Source organism: Heterodontus francisci, chromosome 7 (genome assembly GCF_036365525.1).
Source record: "Heterodontus francisci isolate sHetFra1 chromosome 7, sHetFra1.hap1, whole genome shotgun sequence".
In the NCBI taxonomy this organism is placed as follows: domain Eukaryota; kingdom Metazoa; phylum Chordata; class Chondrichthyes; order Heterodontiformes; family Heterodontidae; genus Heterodontus; species Heterodontus francisci.
In genome coordinates, this window is record NC_090377.1 from 90,142,193 (window position 1) to 90,159,934 (window position 17,742).

Here is a 17,742-nt window from a genome sequence, read left to right on the forward strand (position 1 = left end):
GAAAGATAAAGGCATTAAAAATTTATCTTACTATTAATCAAAACAACAACAAATATGCATTTTGGTGAAGAAGCTTTAAATGAGAAGATAACTGACTCCTCTGCACTCCCCCACCCCAGCCCCCTGTGAGGATCCAGCAGCACTCTCTGGAAAATCTGGAAACTTATCCGAACATCTCCAAAAACACTCCAGAGTATGTCCAGACATTTTGCATTGGAAAAAGTTCCAAAAAATTACTTTACCTGCAACGAGAGTGCCTGGTCCTTTAAATAACACCCCTGCAGCAACCTCCTTGCAGTTTTACACTTATTTTTTCAAGTGAACAATGAGGGACTGCCTGGACATTCATTGCCTGAATTTCAAATTCTGGCATCACATCAGCCAGTTGGGCTGTGAGATGTCAGGATAGCACCGAATCCATAGCCTTCCAGCGTCCACAGAGTCATACAGGTAATAGTCCCAAAATGTTATAGCCAGTTATATTTAAAATTCTCACACTCACTGCAGTATAACTAAATCCAAGTGCAAATCCAAGTTTTGAAAGTTCGATTGAATGGCCTGGGATTTCTTTTAACTGAACAGTGTTTTTAGTATTACTAGAGAACTAACGTTCTCATCGGTTCTGTCCTAGTATTAAATATTATTTGGCATTCAGATGCCGACGAGCAGAGCATGCAAAGTGTTTCATAGTCCCTAGGCACATAAACAATGCAAAGTCAGCATTATAACTCAGGTTCTTTCATCGTTGCATCCCACTATCCTCATCTAACTATTAAAAGGATTGTTTGAAATAGCTCCAACCTCAATGGAGATATTCCTTTTCGTGACAGAATATGTATGCAACAGTTTTTCAGTTTTTGTGAGGAAGAATGTTTTACATTGAAGTTACTTTCTTCAACAACATTTCTTTGTATTACAGTAGCACTCACTGGATTAGGGAAACTTCAAAAGTGTTTAATCCCTTTTTAATTAGCTATTCAACTGCGAGGCTCAAAATACTAATCCTTTGCCTATGGGACACCATTTGGGAGGATCACAGCAACAGTTTGGATTAGGAATAGGGAATCATGGGGCTTCAGGAATTTTTGCTTGAGCTGTTTACTGTATATCAGTTCTTTACAAACATACATACAAAAGGTTATTTTGCAAATTGTTACTATTTTCTCCGTTTTGAAAGTAAATAAAATAGGCTAAAATATAAGAAGGAAAATATGTATAATAGTAAAATACACATTGGCTATGTTTGGAAGAAAGGAAAACATGGCAAACTGGTTACAGAAATTAAAATCCTCAAAAGCGCAATGTGCAAAAGCAGACTTTTATTGAAAATTAACTGGCATAAATTCTCAAGGCAGTTTCCGCTTTAACAAACCTGATAAGAAAATGAGTAAATCCTATATATTTATGAGAGTGAGAGAGAATGGATTGAAGAAAATTAAATTTAAATTCACATTTTAGTTGGCCAAAATATTCTGATCAGCGTGCTTTTTAGGATATTTAAAAAAATCTAAAGATCTGATGAGTTTTGAGTTGCTTAAAAGTAATAGAATAGCTCTCCCACTGGTTTAGTTAGTTGTTCCAGTCGGCAGCTGAACCAAACAGACCAAGAAGGTCTCAGGATAATTCACTGTTCTCTGTTAAGTGAGCTGATCTCGAAGGGCTTAGGTTGGCCTGCTGTAATTGGGCTCGATACCTTTGAGTTGAGGTGGGAAAAACTGGCTAAAGCTTTTCTTTCTGAGAATCACTCTGACCCTCTTCTTAAAGAGATGTTAAAGAAAGACTTATAATCACAGGACATAACAAAGTGCTCTACAGCCTGAACTACACTTCTGAAGTGCTTTCAGTCAGAAATGCACAGCCAATTTGTGCACAGCAAGCTCCCACAAACAGCAAAATAATAATGATTAGATAATCTGTTCCAGCAATGTTGATTGAGGGAATATATATTGACCAGGACACAGGGGATAACTTCCCTGCCCTTCTTCAAAATAGCTCAGGGGAATCTTTCACATCCATCTGATAGGGCAGATGTACCTTTGGTTTAATGTCACATCCAAACGACAGCACCTCTAGCAATACAGCACTTCTTTGGTACTGCACTGGAGTGCTAGCCTGGATTTTTGTGCTCAAATGTGTGGAGTGGGACTTAAACCTTCTGATTCAGAAGTGTGAGTGCTACCAACTGAATGACACCTGACAACTTGAAATGCTGTGTAAGACCAGGATTGAGCTCAGCTGTATTGCAGACCTTATCAATTAACCTGCCAACACTCACTCTCTATGAATGTCAAGTATCATACATGAACAAGATCCAAGTTCATGAGGTTATAGGTCAGTGCTTGTGTAACAATGCAACAATTCCACAGCAATGGCTGGGAATTTCCCAGGAATGGGAACAGCTCTGAAGAAATTTCCACCCAATGCCTTTAGGACAGGAGGAAGTGGACAGGAGAAAAATTAAAGGAAAAAGTTGGTAAGAAAAACAATAAACAATTAAAATAGACAGTTGAACTTGAATTTATGTTCTGATTCACACTAATGAGTAACAAAGCTCCATAGGGATAATGTTGTTGGGCTCTGCTGTTAACATGAGTTTGGGTGGGGGAATTGAGTTTATTGATCAAAACATGACAGGAAGTGCTTGCAAGTATCAAAAGGCAGGTGTTTTCCTGAGTTGTTATTGCTTAAATACTTAAAGGGATAGACAGGGTAGATGCAGGCAAGAACCAGAGGACACAATTTCAAAATAAGGGGGAAGTCACTTAGAACAGGGATGAGGAGAGATTTCGTTACTCAGAGGGTTGTGAATCTTTGGAATTCTCTACCCAGAGGGCTGTGGAATCCCAGTCAGGTACTGCCTGTGCGGAGTTTGCAAGTTCTCCCTGTGACTGCGTGGGTTTTCGCCGGGTGCTCCGGTTTCCTCCCACATCCAAAGACTTGCAGGTGATAGGTAAATTGGCTGTTGTAAATTGCCCCTAGTGTAGGGAGGTGATAGGGAATATGGGATTACTGTAGGGTTAGTATAAATGGCTGGTTGTTGGTCGGCACAGACTCGGTGGGCCGAAGGGCCTGTTTCAGTGCTGTATCTCTAAATAAAAATAAATAAATAAAATTTTAAAAATAAATAAATAAATAATATGTTTAAAGTGAAGATTGACAGATTTCTAAATACCAATGACATAAAGGGATATGGGGGGAAAAAGGCATTGAAGTGAATGATCAGCCATAATCGTATTGAATGGCAGAGCAGGCTCGATGGGCTGAATGGCCTACTCCTGCTCCTATGTTCCCATTTCAAAAATGCTTTGCTAGCCAAAGTATTCCTTTGATAAGATTCTAGCCATGTTAACAATGCGTGCTTTTGAATGAAAAAGGTTAATTGACCTGTGAGCAAAAGGTTTCTTTTTTCAATTAAACATGATAGTCTATCCAAATCAATTTAATAAAGAACATTTTTTATGATGCTTACAGTTGAATTATGTTCCCAACTGTAAGATATCCCTTTATACTCAACACAGACCTACTTCATATGTTAAACTTAAGCATGTTTAACAATGAGAAACTGTGTCGATCCTAAAACCAGTTATTTTGAATATCTAACTACAAGCTAGAAACAAAGTAATCCTAAACCAATGCCTAAAGAGCAAGATGATTTATAAGACCTAAACCATACTAATTAGTTACAGCAAAATTATAAAGATCACACTCAAAAATCAAAATAAAAATTGACATTTTTTTCTAGTTTTTTGAGTTTTTAAGCTGACAGACTAAACCAAAGCCTCTTGAACAATTCTTTTGGGCCTCCTTATCTCGAGAGACAATGGATACGCGCCTGGAGGTGGTCAGTGGTTTGTGAAGCAGCGCCTGGAGTGGCTATAAAGGCCAATTCTGGAGTGACAGGCTCTTCCACAGGTGCTGCAGAGAAATTTGTTTGTTGGGGCTGTTGCACAGTTGGCTCTCCCCTTGCGCCTCTGTCTTTTTTCCTGCCAACTACTAAGTCTCTTCGACTCGCCACAATTTAGCCCTGTCTTTATGGCTGCCCGCCAGCTCTGGCGAATGCTGGCAACTGACTCCCACGACTTGTGATCAATGTCACACGATTTCATGTCGCGTTTGCAGACGTCTTTATAACGGAGACATGGACGGCCGGTGGGTCTGATACCAGTGGCGAGCTCGCTGTACAATGTGTCTTTGGGGATCCTGCCATCTTCCATGCGGCTCACATGGCCAAGCCATCTCAAGCGCCGCTGACTCAGTAGTGTGTATAAGCTGGGGATGTTGGCCGCTTCAAGGACTTCTGTGTTGGAGATATAGTCCTGCCACCTGATGCCAAGTATTCTCCGAAGGCAGCGAAGATGGAATGAATTGAGACGTCGCTCTTGGCTGGCATACGTTGTCCAGGCCTCGCTGCCGTAGAGCAAGGTACTGAGGACACAGGCCTGATACACTCGGACTTTTGTGTTCCGTGTCAGTGCGCCATTTTCCCACACTCTCTTGGCCAGTCTGAACATAGCAGTGGAAGCCTTACCCATGCGCTTGTTGATTTCTGCATCTAGAGACAGGTTACTGGTGATAGTTGAGCCTAGGTAGGTGAACTCTTGAACCACTTCCAGAGCGTGGTCGCCAATATTGATGGATGGAGCATTTGAACAATATAGCCTACTTTTAAAGGTCATAAAAACATGTCACGACATGCCTATTTCTGTTGAGGCAAAGAATTCTAGGCTTGTACATTTATTTGTTTATGTTACAACATTGAGATGTATGATGCCCCAGCTCAGCACGACTTATATTCTTGATTTTTTTGAACATCTATCATATATACACATCACACTTAGATATAACATATGTCCCACAGTATGTTAATCGAATTATTTTCAATCTACTTGTTACTATTTGAGTTCAATGCATTTTGCATAGAAATCAGACACCATTCATTTCAAGCAGCAGCTCAAGGTTTTACAACAATCACCCCTTTATTTTGACACAAAATTGTAAAAACCATTCAGTACTTTTGTAACTTTTTAGCATTCATATATAATAACAAATAATATTTTTAATTCTGATACCTTCTGATACTTTATATTGCTTTTGCTAAGTTTTCTGAGTTTTTTTCTTACTGAAGGAGTGAATAGTTAAAAGGCTATTTAGAAGATAGACTTCATTGGGAGTGCCTATTACTATGCTTTTAATAAGTGACTTATTTTAACTTATGTCATTCTTTAAAATCAACATAGCTCCATAGGGATAATGTTGTGGGGCTCTGCTGCTTACACAAGTTGGAGAACTGGGGCTTTCATGGCCCTATTTCAAATCTGCATTCACAAATAGTGAAGTTTGGCAATTGCTGACAGCTGAATCTCACAAATTTATGTCTCATATCTTTGAATAGGTGTAGAATCTATGTTAACTCTTTCAGTCACAAACACAACTCCTAATATTTCTCCAATGTTGATATTTCTACTGTAATGCAGAGAATATAACTACTTATACACAGGATGTCTTAGCTCTAAATACATCTTAATGTTTTTCCTCTTTTCTGCATCCTCACTGTGCTGAATTCAAGACTCATCATTCAGTCTCCCACTCCTACTCATTCTTCCTGGGATCTCAAAACTTTGGAACCACTTACCTCCCTCAGCCTTTGCTTTCTCCTGTAATCTTTAGATATTAATAACATTAAGAAGTTTGATGTCAATTAAGCATTGCTTCCCATGAAGGGTCACTGACCCAAAACGTTAACTCTGCTTCTCTTTCCACAGATGCTGCCAGACCTGCTGAGTGGTTCCAGCATTTCTTGTTTTTATTTCAGATTTCCAGCATCCGCAGTATTTTGTTTTTATTTAAGCATTGCTTCCCAGTTTAGTTTGCCTTCTCTTTTCCACTTTCAATCTGTTATCTGGCCTTAGTCTTACATCCCAATTTCTGAATAAAAAATAAAAAGTTGTTTTGATATAGCATTGCTCAGAAAAAACACAAGGTACTTGATGTTCAATGAGTTCCTTTGAAGTTCAGTGACTATTACATAGGGAAATGTCGCAGCAATTTTGCACACAGCAAGATTCCACAAACAGCAATGAGCTGAATGACTAGTTAATCTATTGTCTGGTAATGTCAGTGGAGGGAAGAATTTTGGAAGAGTAGTATTATGGGATATTGAATATTCACTTAAACGGTAAGTACAGGGAGACAGGACTTCATTTTAGCATCACTGGTGGTGGACAACAGTACTTGTGCGGTACTGCATTGGAGTATTAACTTAGGTTGTCTGCTCAAGTCTATGGGCTTGGATGCACAACCTTCTTACACAGAGGTAAAGTGCTATCAACTGAAGGTTACACAAAATTTTTTTAACTTGATCTTTTGCTGCACGCTTAAGAATTTTCCAGATTTGAATCGAAATAGATACGAAAGTTGCTCGTTTCTCCCAGAGAAAAAAAATGTTTTGCATCAGTTTAATTAATTGTGCTTTTAAAATTTTCTGTGATTTGTACATTTTACTAACTAGATGCTTTTTTGATTTTATTTCCAATCATTTTGTAATTAAATATTTGTTCAAGGCACTGGTGCAATCATTGCTAATTTGGCTTAAATGTTTTATTTCTAATGTTTCTTCTTTGAGTTTTGAAGGCTGTAACAAGCTTGATGCAGCTTTTGATCCGAGACATGCCAAATTATTCCAGTTTTTCCTTGACGACCAATTGGATGTGCCTGTGCATTGAAGAATCACACACCCAAAACTTTTGAGGATTTCGTTCTTGCATTTTTCAATTTTCTGGAATCTTCCTTATTTTATTGAATATTCGATTGGTTTTATTTCTGCTATTTTTAATAATTATTACAGAAATTAATTCAGTGCTTTTCCTACGTTCTCTGATTTTTCATTTGTTTTTGACTTTGCTGTTTGTTTTACATATGAACTCCGATCAGGGGAGTTGATTTACAGTGACTGAGTGGTCAAATGCTGCTCTTACTACATGGGATTATAGAATATTCATCAGTGGTTTGAGTATCTATACCGCAATTCCGTTCACATTTGGGCCATAACACAAAACAGATGCATTGGTTGTTGTGCTGCAGATCTGCCTCCACCAGAAGCCCTCCCCTTTTATAGTCCAGCATTGTTGCGCATTCCGATGTAATGTGTCCTCCTAAGCTGCTCAGCATTGACGGCGCTGTAGAGCTCAGTCTGGCAAACGTTTCCACCGCGCATGCATGCAGTCTCTGTGTACTTCCGGGAGTCGCACATGAGAAGAATCTGGAGAGAGCAGCTGTTGGATGTTTAAGTTGTGGTGATGGAGGCCGCTCCAAATAAAATACAAGGCAGTGAGACAGCCCGGAAAGAAGAGTTGAATAAACAGGTATGATTCCCATGAGTGTAGCCTGGGCAGCAACGGGAAGGACTGTAACCCGGGGTAACCGCACCCTGGGAAGCCTGTCTTGGTGCAAGGTGGCAAACCGCTTCCTTTGGTGTTAGAAGAATCTCACTGTTATGGTATCGCGGATTTTGACAAGTGTAACGTGTCCAGTTAACACAATTTGAATCGGTTTCTCAAATGTAAAGCCTGGTATAAATATTTATATCTATTTAAATATGTATATACAGGTACTTAACTGATAGTTGCACATTTTAAAAGGCGATATGAGGAAAAACTTTGTTATGCAGCGAGTGGTTAGGATCTGGAATGCACTGCCTGAGAGAGTAATGGAGGCGGATTTGATCGTGGCTTTCAAAAGGGATTTGGGTAATTATCTGAAGAGAGAAAAAATTGGGGGGCTACAGGGAAAAGGCGGGGGAGTGGGACTAGCTGAGTTGCATTTACAAAGAGTTGGTATGGACACGATGAGCCAAATGGCCTCCTGAGTTGTATGCGTTCTATGAATCTAACAACAACTTGTATTTATACAGCACCTTTAAGGTAGTAAAACGGCCCTTAGCACTTCACGGGAAGGTTATCAAACAAAATTTGACACCAAGCCCCCAACTCTTTTTCCGCTGCATTGATGACTGTATTGGTGTCGTTTTCTGCTCCCGCCCCGAACTGGAAAACTTTATCAACTTTGCTTCTAATTTCCACCCTTCCACCCTTTACATGGTCCATCTCTGACACTTCCCTTACCTTCCTCAACTTCTCTGTCTCCATCTCTGGCGATAGGCTGTCTACTAATATTCATTATGAGCCCACCAACTCCCACAGCTGCCTCGACTACACTTCTTCACACCCTGCCTCCTGTAAGGTCTCCTTTCCATTCTCCCAGTTTCTCCATCTCTGATGCATCTGCTCTGATGACGCTACCTTCCACGACAGCGCTTCTGATATGTCTTCCTTTTTCCTCAACTGAGGATTCCCCCCCACTGTGGTTGACAGGGCGGTCAACTGTGTCCGGCCCATTTCCCGCACCTCTGCCCTCATCCCTTCCCCTCCCTCCCAGAACTGCAACAGGGTTCCCTTTGTCCTCACTTTCCATCCCACCAGCCTCCACATCCAAAGGATCATCCTCTGCCACTTCTGCCACATCCAGCGTGATGCCACTACCAAACACATCATTCCCTCTCCTGTCAACTTTCTGAAGGGATAGTTTCCTCCGTGACACTCTGGTCCACTCCTCTCTTACTCCCACCACCTCGTCCCCTTCCCATGGCACCTTCTCCTGCAATCGCAGGAGGTGTAATACCTGGCCATTTACATCCTCTCTCCTCACTATCCCAGGCTCCAAACACTCCTTTCAGGTGAAGCAGCGATTTACTTGTACTTCTTTCAATATAGTATACTGTATTCACTGCTCACATTGTGGTCTCCTCTTCATTGGGGATACCAAACGCAGATTGGGACTCCTTTGCGGAACACCTCCGCACAGACCGAAAGCATGACCCTGAGATTTCGGTTGCTGGCCATTTCAACACACACCCCCTGCTCTCATGCCCACATCTCTGTCCTGGGATTGCTGCAGTGTTCCAGTGAACATCAACACAAGCTCAAGGAACAGAATCTGATTTACTGATTAGGCACACTACAGCTTGCCGGACTGAACATTGAGTTCAATAATTTCAGAGCATGACGGGCCCCCCTTTTTATTTTTAGTTTTCTTTATTTGTTTATTTTATTTTAGTTTGTTTAGTTTGTCTCTGCTGTGCCTACCCACTGGTTTTTTTCATGTTTGTGCTTTGGGCCAGGACTGTTCATTTTTCTGTCAATTAACGCCCTCTCTGCACTAATGCTTTGTCTTTCCCGACACCAATAACATACCGTTTGCCTTTGCTCCATGACCTTCTGGTCAGTTATTCTCTGTGACCCTGTCCTATCAACATCTCTTTTGTTATCTCTTGCCCCACCCCCACTTTATTTGCTTAAATCCTGTTACATTTCTAATATTTGCCAGTTCTAATGAAGGGTCACTGACCTGAAACGTTAACTCTGCTTCTCTCTCCACCGGATGCTACCGGATCTGCTGAGTATTTCCAGCATTTCTTGTTTTTATTTCAGATTGCCAGCATCTGCAGTATTTTGCTTTTATACACATAAGGAGGTAATAGGGCAGTTGGTCAAAGAGGTATGTTTAAAAGAGTGTCAAAGCAAGGGAGAGAGAGAGATACAGAAAAATTTAGGGAGGGAATTCCAAAGCTTAGAGCTTTAGCAGCTGAAGGCATTGTCGCCAGTGGTGAGGTGAAGGAAACTGGGGATGTACAAGGCTGGAACTTGAGATGGTTGGTTGTAGGAGGATGTTATAGAGACAACAACTTGTATTTATGTCGCGCCTTTAACCTAATAAAATGTCCCAAGGTGCTTCACAGGTGCATTATAAATCAAAATATGACACCAAGCCACATAAGGAGATATTAGGTCAGGTGACCAAAAGCTTGTTCAAAGAGGTAAATTTTAAGGATGGTCTTAAAGGAGGAAAGTGAAGTAACAAACTGAGCCGTTTAAGGAGGAAATTCCAGAGCTTAGGGCTTAGGCATCAGAAGGCACGACCATCAATGGTGGAGTGATTAAAATCAGGGATGCTCAAGAGGCCAGAATTAGAGGAGCTCAGATATTTGGGAGGGTTGTGTGGCTTGAGGTTCCAGAGATAGGGAGGGGTGAGGCCATGGAGGGATTTGAAAATAAAGATTAGAATTTTAAAATCAAGATGTTTCTTGACCAGGAGCCATTGTAGGTCAGCAAGCACAGGGGTGATAGGGGAATGACACTTTGTGCGAGTTAAGATACAGGCAGCAGAGTTTCGGATGATCTCAAGTTTGTGGAGAGTAGAATGTGGGAGACCAGCCAGGAGTGTGTTGGAATAGTCAAGTCTAGAGGTAACGAAGGCATGAATGAGGGATTCAACAGCAGATGATCTGAGACACTGGGCAAATAGTCGGTCTTAGCGATGACACGAATATAATGTCGGAAGCTCATCTCGGGGTCAAATGTGACACCAAGGTTGTGAACAGACTGGCTTAATCTCAGACTGTTGCCAGAGAGGGATGGAGTTGGTAGCTGGGGAACGGAGTTTGGAACTTGGACCGAAAACAATGGGTTCAGTCTTCCCATCACTTATTTTTATTTTCTGCTCACCCAGTACTGGATGTCTGATGAGCAATTTAGCAACAGTGGAAGGGTTGAGAGAGGTGGTGATGAGGTAGAGCTGAGTGTCTTCAGAATACATGTGAAAACTAATGCTGTGCTTTTGCCGAGGGGCAGCAATAGATGATAAGTAGGAGGGGACCAAGGATAGATCATTGGGGGACACCAGAGGTAACCATGTGGAAGCAGGAAGAGTGATCGTTATATCGGAGATTTGATAGGGGTGTTCAAAATCATGAGAGGTCTAAACAGATTAGATGGAGGGAAACTGTTCCCATTGGCAAAAAAAGAATTGAGAACCAGAGGACATAGATTTAAAGTGATTGGCAAAAGAGCTAAAGGCAACATGAGGAAAAACGTTTTTACGCAGCAAGTGGTTACGATCCGGAATGCACTGCTGAAAGGGTGGCAGGGGCAGATTCAACATATCTTTCAAAAGAGAATTGGATAAGCACCTGAAGGGAAAAATATTGCAGGGCTATGGGGAGAGGGCCGGGAAGTGGGACTAGCTAAATTACTCTTGTAGAGAGTTGACATGGACTTGATGGGCTAAATTGCCTCCTTCTGTGCTGTAACTTTCTATGATTCGAATATATTTCTTCCATCTACTGTTGAGAAAGTGAAGTACAGTGTCTTTGTTAAAAGGACTGAATAATTGTTCTAATTACATGTGGCAACAGCATAAATACATTCAAAAAGCATGGTTTATGATGTTGCGACATACACTAAAGAATAGTTCTTGCCCTAAGTTGACATTTTGGCTGAACTGCAATGTCTACGCAACTACAATTCTTTGTTTCTATCTTGTCATTTCAGTGTCAAATGTAACTTTGTTTTAATAGATAAAAGAACAAAATGTTGTCATTGATGAGCTCTCCAACCTTAAGAAAAGTCGGGTAAGTTAATGAAATGCAAATCTTGGGTTAATACTTAGAGGTTAGGTTGTGGCATAAATGTGATGATTGTCTTTAAAGTACAGTATTAGTTAAATAAACTGTCCTAAAATGGGTAGTTTTTCAGAAGGATGGAATAAGATATAAATGAAAATACATGAGAAGTAAATCAGGAAAACTTGAAGTATTAGATGTTTGGTCTAATCTGTCAATAAAGCTAATAGAGACACACATATTGGGTTTATTCAGAATTAAATGCCATGATGGTCATAAAGACCAGAAGGTCGCAGGTTTGATTTTTAGTCTCTGCTGGGTTGGTGGGATGGCAGTTGGACAGCTGCAAATGGCTTCAGCATCCCTGGCTTTCAGAGAGGAAAAATCACCCAGAGGTCCCACTCTTGAGCATTAGCCAGTGATCACTGGACAGTGCTTACAGACTCATAGAATGATACAACACAGAAGGGGGCCATTTGGCTCATCATGCGCCTGTGCCAGATGTTTGAAAGAGCTATCCAGTTAGCCCCACTTCCCTGCTCTTTCCCTATAGCCCTTCAAATTTTCCCCCTTCAAGTATTTATCCAATTCCCTTTTGGAAGTTATTACTGAATCTGCTTCAACCTGAACTTGCTGCGTAATTTTTTTCCTTATATTGCCTCTGATATTTTTGCCAGTGCTCTTAAATCTGTGTCCTCTGGTTATGAACCCTTCTTTCACTGGAAATAGTTTATTCTTATTTACTTTGACAAAGGCCTTCATGATTTTTTAACACTTCTATCAACTCACTCCTTAACTATCTCTGCTTTAAATAGAACAAGCCCAGTTCTTCATCTGGTGTAATTCTTTGTAATTCTCCTCTGCACCCTTTTTAATGTCTTGACATCCTTCCAAAGGTGTGATGCCTAGAATTGGCCACAATACCCAGCTGAGACCTAATTAGTGTTTTATAAACTTCCTTCCTTACTTTTGTACTCATTGCCTCTATTTGTAAAGTCAAGGATCTTGTATGCCTTTTTAACAACCTTCTCAACTTGTCCTGCCACCTTCAAAGACTTGTGTATATACACCCCCCAGTTTTCTCTGTTGCTGCACCCCCTTTAAAATTGTACCATTTAGTTTATATTGTCTCTTATTATTTCTACCAAAATGAATCACTTCAGTCTTTGCATTGAATTTCATCTGCGATTTGTCTACCCATGCCATCAGTCTATGTCCTTATGTCCTCCTACCACAATTTCTGCCCTTCCCGCAGCAACTTGGGCTGCATTCCACTTTGAGTGCTGCAAACCTTTTAAGTGGTTTAATTTTTATCCTATCCAGTTTCTCTACAATCTGCTTCTTTACTCTGACATTGGTAACATCCTCTTCAGTAAAGACAGATGCAAAGTTCTCATTTAGTACCACAGCCTCCAAAGATGATCTCCTTTTGGATCCTAATTAGCCTTGACCTTGATTTACCTATCCTTTTATGAGTTAAATTTTTATGAAAGACTGTTAGCTTCCATTTTATCCGCTAAACTATTCTCTTACACTCTCTTTGTCCTTCTTATTTCTTTTTCCAGTTGTCCCCTGTGCTGTTTGTATTCAGCTTGGTTCTCTGATTTGGGAAACTCACATTTTATCATAAGCCTAATTTTTCTGTTTCGTTTTAATCTTTATACCTTTAGTCATCCAGGTAGCTCTGACTTTCGATGTCCTTTCTTTCCCCTTGTGGGAATGTGTTTAGTTTGTATCCAAACTATATCCGATTTGAAGGCCTTCTATTGCTTATTTACTACGTTACCTACCAATCTTTGATTCCAGTCCACCTGGGCCAGAGGACTTTTCAGCTAACTAAAATTAGCTCTCCTCCAGTTGAATATTTTCACATTCGATTTTTCCTTGTCCTCTTCCATAGCTACTCCAAACCTAATGCTGTTTTGATCACTTCTTTCCGCAAACTAGATCAAGCACTGCTGATCACATACTGATCAAGAAAGCTCTTGTACACATTTCAGGAATTCCTCCCCTCTCTTTGCCCTTTACACTGCCACTTTCATAGTTGTTTAAGGTACAAAAGAACTGATGAAGATTTCAGGCAGCTTCAATCAGTTGTTTACCTAATACAGATGATGTCAATTAGCTCTGGATCATCTGGAACCCGAACTACCTGCTTACTCTCTCCAGGCTTAAAATTTTTTAAAAAAAATAAGCACCACAAAGAATTTTTAAAAACCCACTCACAGTGCAATCAGTAGTGGGAGCTGTCCATCAGTGGGGGAGGCGGAGGGTTGTGCAAAAGGGGTTTTCTTACCCTTTTGGCCAATGTGCCCAACTTTATCTCAACATTCTCTGTTAGCTGCCAGCCCCCAAACCGCCGCTCCTTCCAGCCAAATTTCAGATGGATTTAGCGTCCACCATATATAGTGGGCAAATCAGTGGGAACTGTAGCTCCTACCATTCAAATGAGGATCCTAACAGGAGATTTAAAAGTCAAATATAAAATTCAGATACGTTGAAATTCGTTTTTTGTTTTACTACAACAATGAACAGACAACAATGTACCTACAATTATCAACCCCTGGACTGACAAACACCCATGGGTAAAAAAGTGATTCCAAGATTCATTTTGACTTTTTTTTACTTTTAATCTATTTCAGAAAGTTTATAAGCAGCAGCCCAACAGCAATATATTTTTCTCAGCGGATCGAACCCAGACTCTAAGTGAATGTAAATGTAAGTTATTTCTTTTAAGGATGTTTTGTAAATGTGGTGGGTGAATAAAATGGTGCATATGTTCCAACAATGCAGAATCTGTTGTGCGTTTCTTTTGCACCTTGATTTTTATATTGGTGCAACATACATATTAGGGCCTTTTTTCCCCTTCCACTGTTTATTTGCTTTCTGCCATTCCTTTTAATACAGCATTCCTTTCATCTGAGAGGATGGTCAGATGACTAGCTCTCAAACACTTTCAGTCTCCATCTTGAGTTGGTCATTAACAGCTGCACAAGAGTGGACCAAGTTTACTCGAACTTATGCTTAAATAAAAGCAAAATACTGCAGATGTTGGAAATCTGAAATAAAAACTAAATGTTGGAAATACGCAGCAGGTCTGGCAGCACCTGTGGAGAGAAAAGCAGAGTTAACATTTCAGAGCTATGACTTTTCATCAGAACTGGCAAAAGTTAGAAATGTAATGAGCTTTGAGCAAATGAAAGTGGGGGAAGGGGCAAGAAGAACAAAAGAGAAGGTATGTGATGGGGCAGGGGAGATTAACGACAGAGATGCCATGGAATAAAAGGCAAAGGGAGTGAAAAATCACAGACCTGAAATGTTAACTCTGCTTCTAGGAACACAGGAGCATGAGTAGGCCATTCAGCCCTTCGAGCCTGCTTCACCATTCTAGATCATGGCTGATCGTCTACCTCAATGCCATATTCCTGCACTACCCCTATATCCCTTGATGTCATTAGCAACTAGAAATCTATCAATCTCTCTTGAACTTACTCAGTGACTGAGCTGCCACACCCTCTGGGCAGAGAATTCCAAAGATTCACCCTCTGAGTGAAGATGTTCCTCCTCATCTCAATCCTAAATGGCTTGCCCTTTATTCTGAGATTGTGTCCCCTGGTTCTAGACCCCACAGCCATGGGGAAACATCTTTTCTGCATCTACCCGATCTATCCCTTTAAGAATTTTCTAAGTTTCTATGAGATTGCCTCATTCTTCTAAACTCCAGGGAATACAGGCCGAGTCTCCTCAATCTGTCATCATAGGACAATCCCACCATTCCAGGCATCAGTCTGGTGAACCTCTGATGCACTTCTCTCTCCACCGATGCTGTCAGACCTGCTAAGTATTTCCAGCACTTTCTGTTATTTCAAATATACGCTTGTTTAGTCACTCTTTCTGGTGGAGTAGCAAATGGCCTCTGCTTGTTGTGCCCTCTGGCTGAGCTGAGGCGTGTGCAGTCCAACATCTTATTACTCCATGTGCTGCATTATTGTACTTGTTTTAGCAGGGGTTACATAAGTAAATATGGTTGGTGATAAACAGTTCCATTATTGTATCTCATAGCTCTGAATCCTGATGAAGGCACCAAACTGAAACTAGTAATATATTTAATGGAAAATTAATCACAGTATAGATTTACTTTTTAGAAGAAATTATATTGCACTTCTCAAAGGACTGGATAATATGCTTAAATATCTAAATGTGTGTAACAGCCAAGGTAATTACTAAAATGTTTGATAAATATTTCTATTCTCCTTTTCATAAGATTGATGTGTTCATATATATTTTGGTCAATAAATGTCATAGCTAGAATAAAGGACTTGTTTATTCTTGCATCCTCCAATGTTGGTGCAAGTCTGTGAAGAGGGAAATTTGCTTCTTCTGTTAAGCTGAAAAGATTGAATAAAACAGCAGTTTGTTTTTCTGCGAACTTTTTTTTAAACTTAAGGGATGTTCACCCTGCTTAAATCATTGGAAAACTCAAATCACGTTGGTACCTTTTTGTATTAAAACTGCTATGAAAGCGATATTTGTTTGTGTATTCCTTTGTTATAGGTTAGATGATGTACCATCCAAATAATCCAATAATCACTGTGTAATTTTACAGGTGCCCTTGATGAGATGAAAAAAGAATACCAGGAATTAGAAAACTCTGAAAAATGAAGAAATGAACAGCAGTGTCAACATCTGTGTTATTGATTGATGTTAATGGGTAAATTGAAAAGCACAAAATGTGTGGCATTTGTTGTAGGTTAGTTTTAGCGCCTCAGAAAGATGTTCCTGATATTTTGGGAAAGGATATGCTTGAAAGCCTTCGACGGAGAGGTCCTAACTGTAGCCAACAGTTATCCAGAGCAGTACCTGAGCTGGGCTATAATTGCTTTTTCTCTGGTCATGTGCTTCATATGAGAGGGTGTCTAAACCCACAGCCAACGCAGGATACTCAGGGAAACCTCCTCCTTTGGAATGGGGAGGTTTTTGGAGGAATTGAAATTGGACCTGAAGACAATGACACTCGGATTATTCTTCAGCATTTGTCTTTATGTAAGAGTGAAGAATCCATTCTCTCTGTCTTTTCATCTGTTCAAGGACCATGGGCTTTTATATACTACCAACCATCCAGTCACTGCTTGTGGTTTGGTCGAGACTTTTTTGGTCGGCGCAGTTTACTGTGGCAGTTTAAGAATGCTGAAAACTCCTGCTTTACTCTTACATCAGTGAGTACTTCTGTTCCAGAGTGTGGAAGTGTTCCCTGGCAGGAAGTACCAGCATGTGGACTTTACAAAATTGATCTCCAGAAACAATCCAATGCCAACTCATTGGCAATAACATGGTATCCATGGAAACATAGGTCCATTGAATATGAATTCAAGACTCTACATTTAGGTGATGAAGCTCAGTTCACTGAAGAACTGCCTAATTTTGTTTCTGTGCTTTTGAATGAATCTAAACTTTTCCCCATGGCACCCATCACTCCTATGAATTACAATATTCCAGAGTCATGTGCTGATACTGCAGTTTGTGAAACATCTTCAGTAAATGTTAAGGTTTTTCTTTCAGATGAACACAAGAAGAAATTAGTTCATCAGTTTATTGATGTTTTAAGTGAATCTGTTAGACGGCGAGTGCTTTTCTTACCGAGATGCCAAAATCACCCTGACTGTTCAGCTCAGTTCACAGTTTCTAATAAAGCAAAAGTTGCCATTCTCTTTTCCGGAGGTGTTGATTCTATGGTTCTTTCAGCCTTGGCTGACCATCATATTCCACCAGATGAATCTATTGATCTATTGAATGTTGCCTTTAAGCAGCAGGAACAGAAAAAACAGAAAACTTCAATAAAGCAAAAGAAGAAAAACAGTGCCTCCAGTGCACCTGAAGAGGAAACTCGAAAATGTGACAATGGCAGCGAGAAAGAGCAGACTGCTTTTAATGTGCCTGACCGGATCACTGGACTGTCAGGCTTAAAAGAGTTGCAAATTATAAACCCTTCCAGAAGTTGGAATTTTATAGAAATCAATATCACATTAGAAGAGCTGAAGGAAATGAGACAACAGCGGATTAGCCATTTAGTGCAACCTTTAGACACCGTACTGGATGACAGCATTGGCTGCGCAGTGTGGTTTGCTGCACGAGGTATTGGTACCAGCACCAGTAATGGAGAAATCCAACCGTACATCAGCACTGCAAAGGTGTGGTATAAAACTTCTTTTAAAAAAAAAAAAAATTACGCTCACCATTTGGAATGTAAAATTATCCATACATTCATTCATTGCATACTCTCTCCTGAA

General features: G+C 40.3%; 1 protein-coding gene across 2 annotated transcripts in view; it reads left to right on the top strand.

Annotated features, from left to right (window-relative positions):
- Window positions 1–7,226: 7,226 nt before the first annotated feature.
- The window catches only part of asnsd1 (asparagine synthetase domain containing 1), a 29,210-nt gene continuing 18,694 nt past the window's right edge, over window positions 7,227–17,742 (top strand). For both annotated transcript variants that reach the window (XR_010975393.1, XM_068035612.1), the window contains exons 1-4: window positions 7,227–7,361; window positions 11,411–11,464; window positions 14,098–14,173; window positions 16,062–17,643. Coding sequence is in view for 1 of the 2 variants with exons in the window: in XM_068035612.1 (XP_067891713.1) it covers window positions 16,186–17,643 (1,458 nt within the window). In the remaining variant the exon portion in view is untranslated. The remainder of the gene's footprint in view (window positions 7,362–11,410; window positions 11,465–14,097; window positions 14,174–16,061; window positions 17,644–17,742) is intronic.